The sequence below is a fragment of the Barbatula barbatula genome (assembly GCF_947034865.1).
Source record: "Barbatula barbatula genome assembly, chromosome: 22".
NCBI lineage: Eukaryota > Metazoa > Chordata > Actinopteri > Cypriniformes > Nemacheilidae > Barbatula > Barbatula barbatula.
The window spans coordinates 7,524,908-7,534,620 of record NC_136785.1 but is presented as its reverse complement, the minus strand read 5'-3'; the positions used below and the strand labels follow the sequence as shown (position 1 = coordinate 7,534,620).

The 9,713-nt window shown below is 38.6% G+C and overlaps 3 protein-coding genes across 15 annotated transcripts in view; all 3 read left to right on the top strand.

Moving 5' to 3' along the window:
* Nucleotides 1–317: 317 nt before the first annotated feature.
* On the top strand, nt 318–3,629 carry ftsj1 (FtsJ RNA 2'-O-methyltransferase 1). Of its 13 annotated transcripts, none has more exons than XM_079485978.1 (12): nt 397–433; nt 589–632; nt 716–859; nt 1,195–1,264; nt 1,565–1,664; nt 1,869–1,947; nt 2,088–2,140; nt 2,285–2,338; nt 2,443–2,545; nt 2,704–2,787; nt 2,934–3,037; nt 3,130–3,629. In XM_079485978.1, exons 3-12 carry the CDS (start codon nt 739–741, stop codon nt 3,328–3,330), a joined length of 969 nt encoding a protein of 322 aa, XP_079342104.1. In that variant the 5' UTR covers nt 397–433; nt 589–632; nt 716–738; the 3' UTR covers nt 3,331–3,629. The 13 variants fall into 13 exon arrangements, with proteins under 13 accessions (XP_079342098.1, XP_079342107.1, XP_079342109.1 ...); XM_079485984.1 differs by having other exon boundaries at nt 397–478; nt 2,482–2,545; XM_079485979.1 differs by having other exon boundaries at nt 397–478.
* Nucleotides 3,630–4,339: 710 nt separating this feature from the next.
* Nucleotides 4,340–6,451, top strand: LOC306910954 (uncharacterized protein). The gene is made up of 8 exons (XM_079485899.1): nt 4,340–4,713; nt 4,805–4,834; nt 4,918–5,211; nt 5,296–5,409; nt 5,635–5,662; nt 5,743–5,762; nt 5,849–5,901; nt 6,179–6,451. Exons 1-8 carry the CDS (start codon nt 4,683–4,685, stop codon nt 6,278–6,280), a joined length of 672 nt encoding a protein of 223 aa, XP_079342025.1. The 5' UTR covers nt 4,340–4,682; the 3' UTR covers nt 6,281–6,451.
* Nucleotides 6,452–8,665: 2,214 nt separating this feature from the next.
* ank1b (ankyrin 1, erythrocytic b) overlaps nt 8,666–9,713 on the top strand; it is a gene marked incomplete at its 5' end in the record, with an annotated part of 63,521 nt that continues 62,473 nt past the window's right edge. Inside the window, one exon of the mRNA XM_079485949.1 lies at nt 8,666–8,791. Coding sequence (XP_079342075.1) covers nt 8,666–8,791 — 126 coding nt within the window. The remainder of the gene's footprint in view (nt 8,792–9,713) is intronic.

Genomic DNA, 9,713 nt, shown 5'->3' with positions numbered 1-9,713 from the left:
AAGACAGTCTAATGAAGAATGAAAATGACAAAATGATTGTTGCCGTGAAATCAAAATGAATTAACACACAATATTATACATCGACGTGCATCTAGTTTATTATTATTTTAAGTACTTTATAATAATATCGTATAACAATACTACAATGCAATATATATATATATATATATATATATATATATATATATATAATTGGATTAATTGGAATATTTCAGAAGGTAATGCTCATTTAATTTTATTTGTGAAAAAATGAAGTGACTAAATGAACAGTTATTTTCCTAAATGTTAAAATTTCACCGTTCATGTGTCATACCATCAATCTCCAATAGGAGGCAGTGTGCTTTCATGTTCAGCTGATTGCAACCCTGTAAGAAGAAGAAGAATTGTTCACGTGGTGAGTGCAAAACAATCCAGTTCGAATATTATAGTTTTTGTATGTCTACATTTTTATTATTATAAAATGCTTTTATCACATTTGGTTTGTGAAGCACTTGCATTCAACATTTAGCTTTTGTAACGTTAAATGATTTAGAACCAAAATATGGAGGATGATATATTATTCTTTATATTCTTTTACATTTAAAACAGGTGAAATTAAATCAAATAACGCGTCTCGTCTCTTCCACTACGAGGTTACTTGTCAATATTAGAAGCACGGACTAAATTAAATGGTCAAGTTAAAGGCCTGTCAACATGTATCATCTTCTATCTACAGAATTAGTGGCCTGAAGAGGAAAAATGGGGCGTTCGTCCAAAGACAAACGTGATATATACTACAGACTTGCGAAAGAGGAAGGCTGGAGAGCCAGAAGTGCCTTCAAACTTCTTCAGCTGGATGAGGAGTTCAACCTTTTTAAATGTAACGTTACACCATACTTTGCTTAAACTGATAATGGCTTTGTGGATGAATCATAGACTGTGTAGTTTATGACATGTTGCTTATTGCTCCCTGAACTCTTTAAGTCGCTTCGGATAAAAGCATCTGCTAAATGACTAACTGTAGTGTGTATTCAAATCTAGTAAACTGCCTACCTAGGTGTTTTGAAATCTGTTGGTTGGCAGCTTTGATTCAAACACACACTGATGCTCAATCATACAATACTAGTCAAGTATGAAGTGTGCTTTAAATAGTAGGTAAGTATTTGATTTTTAAAAAATCGACATGTTTTGTTGACGTGTTGTTCTTGTGTACAGGTGTGAGTCGTGCTGTGGATCTGTGCGCAGCACCTGGTAGCTGGAGTCAAGTGCTGAGCCGCAAACTCCGGTCAGTTACTCTCTTAGTTTAAAACATGACTAGGCCTTAGTAAAATTAGGATATTTCCGTTATTTTTTAGAAACATAATTTTCAAAAAAACATTACCGGTGTACATCTTGATATAAAAAAAATCACACTGATATATTTTAAGATATGTCACTGCAAGTTGTTTTCGATCAAGAAACTTCTAACATTTAAGTTAGTCTGGGAATAGTCCCCAACAGTAATATACTAATACGTCATAGTAAATATTAATACGTCAGTTTGTAGAGATGCACAGGCCGTCATGCTGCTTTTGTTGTTATTCAGTGGGAAGGACAAGAGTGAGGAGGTGAAGATTGTCGCAGTGGACCTGCAAGCTATGGCCCCCTTGCCAGGTGTCACACAAATTCAGGGAGACATTACTAAGGTGCCGTAATAGTGAAATTATGTGACTTTATGGTCTAATGGTTCAGAGTTTAACTTTATAATTTTGGTAGATATCATTTTGTTAATACTATCTATGTATAGAAAACATTGCATTAGTAATTCTTCAGGAATTAAGGTAAGTTTATATTCTTCCGTACTAACTTCTTTCACATATGCTTGACAAGCGAACATTTTGTTGTTCCAGATTTCTACAGCACAGGAGATTATTCGTCATTTTGAAGGGCAGTCTGCAGATTTGGTTGTGTGTGATGGCGCACCTGATGGTGAGAAACAATTAAGCAATCGTTCGTCGTGTTTAACAGAATGTTGCCATCTTCTCATTAGTCATAATCCATCCTGAAATATCAGATCATTAAAAATAATGTACTAAATTGAAGGTTTTAATATGTGTTGCCTTGTATAGTTACAGGGCTTCATGATGTAGATGAGTACATTCAGGCACAGCTCCTGTTAGCGGTATGGATTGCTTTTGTATTTGACTGTTGTGGTTTTCATATGATAAATAAGTAGATCATTTGTAGTATAATTATAGTTTTTTTTACATTGCAGTAGTAGGATTTGGACTTCATTTTAATGAAACTAATGATTTTATATTCACAGGCTCTGAATATTACCACTCATGTCCTAAAACCAGGTGGAAACTTTGTGGCAAAAGTAAGCTATTCTATTATCATTGCAATATTAATTCTATTATCACAAAAAACACAGTTTGTTTAAATGCCCAATGAACTTTGATTTCTCGCTGTGCCTCTGCGTAGATCTTCAGGGGTAAAGATGTGACCCTCTTGTACTCGCAGCTCAAGGTCTTTTTTAGTTCTGTTACCTGCGCCAAACCACGCAGCAGCCGCAACTCCAGCATAGGTGTGTACACAGATGCCAGAAACTGGAAAAATGTCCAGTTCCTGATTTTTTTTGCTAGTCACAACTCAAGGCACATTACGAAATTTCATAAAAATGAAGTATAAAAATGTACTGTATCAGACTTTAACCTTTTAATGTTTTATGTTATTACCCTGTAGAGGCATTTGTGGTGTGTCAGAATTATTCCCCACCCGAAGGTTATGTTCCCAACATGTCCAATCCCTTACTGGATCACTCATATGGTAACTTCCTGAACTATATAAAAGCAAACTATATATACTGCCGTTTGTCTTCTGTACTTCTCTGGTTCATCGTTTGTTTTTGTATTATGGCTGCTACAATGTGTAGAGGTAAATCCAATTCTGCACTGTTTTGTTTTTCCATTCAGATGTAGACTTTAACCAGTTAGAAGGACCAAACCGAATAATAGTCCCATTCCTCGCTTGTGGAGATCTTAGCGCCTTTGATTCAGACAGGACTTATCCGCTTCAGGTGCCTGTCTTTTACATCATATCACATAAAAGATATCACTGTAGTCCATAGATATAATAAACCTTATAAATGTTTGTTTCATTCTCAAACAGCTTGATTCCTCTAAAGAGTATCAGTATCTACCACCCACCCAGCCTCCGATTCAGCCACCCTACCAGCAAGCCTGTCAGCTCCGCAAGAATAACCTGTTAGCCAAAGAGGATTCGCCCTCCGGAGCGCTTGATGATGCTCTGTCTTCTTTAGACCTTAACACGAGTCAGGACCCAAACATGGTGACATCAGAAACACAGTAACGTCATTGAACATTTTGATTTGTACAGCCAGCCTTCTGTGTTATAATCTCTATTGTTTTATTGTATATGAACAACAGTTCTTTTTAAAGTTTTACAAGAGGCTGCTTATACAATTCATTTTATGTATTTATCAATAGAACAAAGCCCTCTGTGACAATATATTTTTAAATCATTTATTCAGCTTTAATGTTAGTTTATATCAATAACATTTGTGTGCAACTGATGTTAGCAGATTCAAATTTTATTTTAAAATGTCTTTGTAAATGTTGAAAGTGACATTAAAATGCCATAGAAACACTATATTTGTCATTGTTCATGCTACTAATTTAGTTTACTAATGTTATGAATTGGAACCATTTAATTAAGTGTTTCCATTTTCTGTTTTTTGTATGATCTCGGTCTTGGATACAGATTTTTGACCTTTAACTGTATTGCAACTGTAACTAAAATCTAACAAACGCTTAATTGTATATGTAAATATTCACACTTTAAGTCTGTGTCCAAAGTCGGTCCTCGAGGGCTGGTGTCCTGCAACCCTAATCAAACACACCTAAACGGCTATCAAGGTCTCACTAGGCAGACTAGAAACTTCCAAACAGGTGTTGAGCCAAGTTTAAGCTAAACTCCGCAGGGCATCGGCCCTCCAGGACCGACTTTGGACACACGAAAGAGTCCCCCATCTTCATTGTTTGGGCAAACAGATAGTCACGCTCCCACCCTATGGCTTTAGTTGAGCAGACTATGCTGTGCAAACAGGTTTTGCAATTGAACAAAAGTGTGGCAAAATCAACCTGCAAATGCTCATATATAGTTGTTTTTTAATATAAAGCTGCGATGAGAAGGCATATTATGAACAATGCCTAAAACTGTTCAAGATGAAAATACCTTTTTGACAAAGACTAAGCTTTTGGCTTTTAAGTACTTTTGCTCTGAGAACTCAACATTCGCACAGTGTGGGGAAGAAGATCTCCCATCTGTTTCCTCCTTTCATTTATGTGGCAAGTCATCCATGACTACACAGTTTCTAAACGCCTGTCATTGTCCGGGTTTAAAAAAACAAGTTTATTCTTCAATGTTTTGCGTTATCTACATTTTGCTTCGATGGGCTCGGTTTAAATGTTGTATTGTATATAAAGTTACAGATATAAAACATTAGGTAAATGTGGTAACGGCGATGGGAAATATATCATGCAAAGTGGTGTTTCTTTTCCAGGGGCTGGTTAAAACAGACAACATATGCAAAACAAGTAAACGTATATCCTGCCTGTTGGTCCTTTTTTAAAGGGTGATACTGTGCTGCTAGATCTGATTAAGGTTGTGTTTATCTATCAGTTTGAAACTAACATTTAGTTATGACCCAGCTACTTCATTTGTGTGTGCTCTGTAAGTAAAACATTTCCATTACATCCATTATTGCATCAAGTACTTTTGTGCTGTTTCTTTCTCAACTTTAACTTGGTGGGTTGTTTTTCAGTGAGCCTTACTGCCAAATGTGCAACTGCAAGTATGTTTGATAACCTTTATTTTGTATAGTATTCGGTTCTATTCTTACAAAATCTAACCTACTCTGTCTTTTGCAACCTTCAGACACGTCTGTGATTTCTAGTCTTGCTATGATGACTGTAAGTGACTATACTCATCTGACATGCTGTCATCCAGGCCAGAATGTAACAAGGTGCTCTTTGTACATCGACTCAAAGGAAATTAGCGAAGAAACGGCCAGAAACTGTTGCTGTCATCACCTTGTCAGTGGACAACAGCTATTAGAGAGTAAAGCTGAAAAACAGCTCCTATCAGTTGTTAAAATCCATTGCGTGACCAAGCCCGGCTATGGCAATAATACCACCAACACCAAAGTCACTGTCAGAGTGTGGAGGCTACGTAAATAGCATTTATTGTTTATATTTTCTACCACACCTAAGATTTTGCACAGTTTTTCATTGATTGTTTTATGTCTATCTTCAGCCCTTTCTGGTAAACATGCCGTCATTTTGCTGCTTGTATTCGGGGCCCTGGTTCTGTTCTTTTTGCTCATCTTCATCTCTGTGTGCATTTGGTACTGCATGAAACAAAAACAAGGTGAAACCACAGAAATTTGTTTTTATCTAGTGTTTATGCAGCATATGTACATTTTAATAAATTTAAATTTGTTGTTACCAGCAAGGACATAAACTACCAAGTCAAGTTTGGACACGTGTAACATGATCTAAGAATGTAATTTTTGTAGACTCTTGGCTGTGTTTTTTTCCATAAAAATGTCAATAGTTTAAGGGTTGTAATTTAAGTCTTTTATCATTCATGTAGGACGCAAAAGACAGTTTCAACCAGTGAGGTCAGTGAATTCATGAACACATTACTCTTGGCTATGTGATAAACCTGCAGTATTTTATGATCTATGTTGTATTGTTACAGATCGCCAGAACTGGACAGATGTGAGTGATATCTGTTAAAATGCTTTAGGTTTGGTGCATGTTTATTATAAGGGTAAAAATAAATAAATGAAAATTTTCTTTTTTAGACACACAAGGTGTAATTCATGGCATTGAGGAAGAGCAAGAAGACAGATCAGAGGTACATTCAAGGGTTCCACCAACAATTTGAAAAGATGTAAATTCATTTTCAGGAAGTCAAAATTATTGCACAGTATTACAGTGACACCTGTTGTACAGGTAAAGGGAAAGTTCACCTAAAAATAAAAACGTCAATTTATTTACACTGATATTGTTCAAAGCGTATGACAGGAAATTGCAGTTGGATGTGTACATGTGTCTGTTGTGTTGTTATTATTATTGAACACATCATTAAAAATCTGCATGCCTTTTAACATATTTTGGCTTGTTTTTAACAGGTAGAGGAGTTATTTTATGCCACGGTGAATCACACACGTGATGTGCCTTCCACAGTGAAGTTTGAACCAGGGACCGACTACGCCACGGTGGTCGTAAACTAACCAAATGAATGAACGAAAACACTTTCAATGATTTCTACCTTAACAATTCATGTTAGCTGTAGGCCTACCAATAGTTCCTGTAGCCCAACTATAGGCTTGTAAATGTTGTATTGTAACCAAATTTCCTGAATTGGATATGTTATCAAAATAAATTCACGTCAAAGAATAGTGATCCTCGAGTCAATATGTATTTCATAGTCAAGTCACATATTTTATAATGTTCATTTTCATAAGGGTTGATATGAAGATGTAATAAGGGAGTTGAAAATAAGATTGCTACATTGTAATTGTAAAATATTTCATTTTAAACAGGTAGTGGAGGCCAGTATTTCTACATTTTCACGAACCCTCACAAATATATGTGGAGCAAAAAACGGAATGATTTACCAAGATGTTTACTTTTATACATTTCGTTTTTTTCTATTATCTTTTTGACTACTGTGTACATGTCCATGTTAGTGTACCGTATATTCTCATTATTAATTTGCCTGTAATATGCAGAAGTGTTGTGCTGTGACTCCACTAGATGGCGATATTCACCGCGCGACTAGATTACTCGTGACCGTATCTGACCGTAATCGGATTGCTTTTAAAAACAGGACGTGCATTTAAACCAAAGAATCCTTCATGTGAGTATTTCGTTGAGCATTAGCATAAGTTCTTGTGCAATACATTTGTATCAAGTAACGTACTTTATTACGAAATAAATTAAATTATGGGCCTACTGTATAATCTGAGCGTTTTGGGAAACAGTTTTAGTAAGATTCTTTGTAAATTATCAAAGACTTCAATGTTAAATTCATATGTAACATGTTTCATATTAGTTAAATAGTCTAGTGTTTTGAGTTAGCTAGTTATTTAGTTTAGACCACGAGAATGCTAAATCACGTTTGATTCATATTGGTATAACGTTAGCTGGTTCATCCTTAACATATTGTCATCGTACTGTGTGCATACTCCAGTAACCAAAGCTTGTTTTAAAATCACATTATCTACAATTTTACCTCTGTCTCACTATAGCATCAATAGTATAAATATGTTTGTAAACTACGAGAATGGTAATAATTCCGCCAAAACACGGTTGCTACCATGGCTCAATGCAAATAATACACGCAGTATGTGTGTAAAATGAGGGCATGATGTTGATTAGAGGAAGGAAATGTGCAAACAGTTATTAATCAGGATAATGTACAGCCAGCTGTCTTGACAGGCATAAATAAACATATGTGATCGGTCCAAAGTCACGTGACTCAGCCATCACTCTCAGATGTAAACGCTTGCACTGCGCCAGCATTTCAGTCAGGATGGGCTCTGAATTGTAAGCTGATCGATGGTTCTTTCCTTTTAATGTAACTTCAAGCGTGCAAGCACGTATCAACATGAAAGAGAACAGTGAAATAAGCAAAATATAAGATCGAAAAGCATCCCACCTGTTCACAGTCCACACACAGTTATAATGTCATATCTACAGGTTTCCATGTAAAGCCAGGATGTGAGCTGTGGAAAGATCCTGGGGTTTTCCATATCAGTGACAGAGCAACAGATAGGCACGTCAATACATATTGAAATGTGGTCATTTACCCTCTGTCTTTTATACATGTACACCTCACATTTGCCTTCACTTTTAGGGGTTTGAATCGGACTCTATTGCAGGGAAAACAATGCAAAAGACCGTTCACGCTGAAGTGCACAGTCTGGTGAGACACAATGTACTTGCAATGTTTATGAGGTAAGCTGTTATGGCCACAAACCCCTTCATTGTTATTAGTGGGTCCTACGGTTAGTACCCGAAGCTGAATCCATCTCAAATAAGCCATCACAGAAAGAAAGAGCGTGTGAAAAAACCCCAATAAAGATGATCAAAACAACCCTATAAAATCCTGCAGAACCGTGTCATGAATTCGAGATTTCTATGTGTGCGCTGATAGGTTCCCCCATGTGGCATCACATATCTGCAGATCTGCACCAAGGGGACAGCGATGAGAACAAAGCAACAGCAGGAACGCTAAACAAACGCAGACAGTGAATGAGAGACGTAAGGAGAAAAAGAAGAGGTGCAGCAGTATCCCTACAGTGCTGAACTTCAGACTGCGTGACTGACTGGTGTGTAGAGAGAGAAGGGAGAGAGAGAGAGAGAGAGAGAGAGAGAGAGAGAGAGAGAGAGAGAAGGGAGGGGGAGGGGCATGCTCTCACTTGGTTGAGGAGCAAGCAGGCGAGCGAGCGGCAGCATCTCTTTTGTGGCGCGCTGCAGGAGGAACTGGCTGCCTAGAGCCGTGCAGGGCTCTCACTCCTCGCAGGCGCGCACAGCGCCACCGCCTCTCCAGCACTGGCCGCCACAAGGACACACTCAGTCACAGGCGCAGCACCGCGTAACGCAGCAGCACCATGGCGCAAGCCGCTAAACAGCTCCGTAAGAACAAGGACCTACAGGAGCTCGCAGCCCAGGAGCTGCGAGAGAAGGAGGAGGAGAAGATCAAGAAGAGGAACCGTTCGAGAGACCGCAGACGCAAGGTAAAAAAAAAGCCATGGATGGCTGCTCCTCTATACTCCTTGATTCTTTCTGTCTCGAGCACACATATGCATACGCACACCGTCACACATATCACTGACTCATTCTGTTAACCAGTCAGCTATGGTTGGTCATTCACAGAATATTGGAAGACGCTTGTCTGATGGGGCGGAGGGGGGGCGCTCGTGTCTGAGATGATTGGTTAAGTAGCCCTCCTGTCCTCTGGGAACGTCCTGCTTGATTCGGTGCCTGATGGATTTCCAGTCGAACATTGTTTTTTATGACTGATGCTACATCATTGCAGGCACATTTCACACGTCCGGTCCGCCTGTTTGCTTTATGTGTTCAGCTGCTTACCATTGTGGTCAGCCCTGTATGTATGGTGTCTGCTGCGGGCACCATTGTTCTGTGAGCGTTTGTTGCATTTTCGCCTTGCGAACGCATTTACTGGATCCAGACCGGTGGCGTAGTGTTTGCACCTGCCATTGCCGTCTGTGCCCAGAGCTCTTCTCATTACAGTCTCCTCGATGGAATCAGTGCTGGAATGCATCATTGGAGCTCTTTCTGAATATGCCAGATGTACCCCTCTGGTTACTCTGCAGAGGTCTTTCCAGAGCTCTCTGTCGATTCTCGGCTTAAGTGCATCTGTTTTTTTTATTGAGAAATGTATTCTTTGAATAGAGAACAGTTGAAGATCTCGGGCGTTACGTTTCACGTTCGATGAGAGTATGTAAATTGAATGCAGAGAGCATGGGGAGCCTGTTGGTCCACGTGACTCAGGTTACGGACGAAGGGAACAACATCACCACAGACCGCACTGATGACTCTACTCCCGTGCGCTTAGTTTAGCATTTATCAAAGCGCTCGCATAACTACACGATCGGGCAGAGATTGTGGCTGGGGGTGGGAAATGTCAGCATAGTA

Coding starts and splice junctions, on each gene's coding strand:
- ftsj1 (XM_079485972.1), top strand. CDS start 739: ATGGGGCGTTCGTCCAAAGACAAACGTGATATATACTACAGACTTGCG. Junction 860..1,194: donor GGAGTTCAACCTTTTTAAAT/GTAACGTTACAC, acceptor TCTTGTGTACAG/GTGTGAGTCGTGCTGTGGAT. Junction 2,546..2,703: donor CAGCCGCAACTCCAGCATAG/GTGTGTACACAG, acceptor ATTACCCTGTAG/AGGCATTTGTGGTGTGTCAG.
- LOC306910954 (XM_079485899.1), top strand. CDS start 4,683: ATGACCCAGCTACTTCATTTGTGTGTGCTCT. Junction 4,714..4,804: donor ACTTCATTTGTGTGTGCTCT/GTAAGTAAAACA, acceptor GTTGTTTTTCAG/TGAGCCTTACTGCCAAATGT. Junction 5,663..5,742: donor AGACAGTTTCAACCAGTGAG/GTCAGTGAATTC, acceptor GTATTGTTACAG/ATCGCCAGAACTGGACAGAT.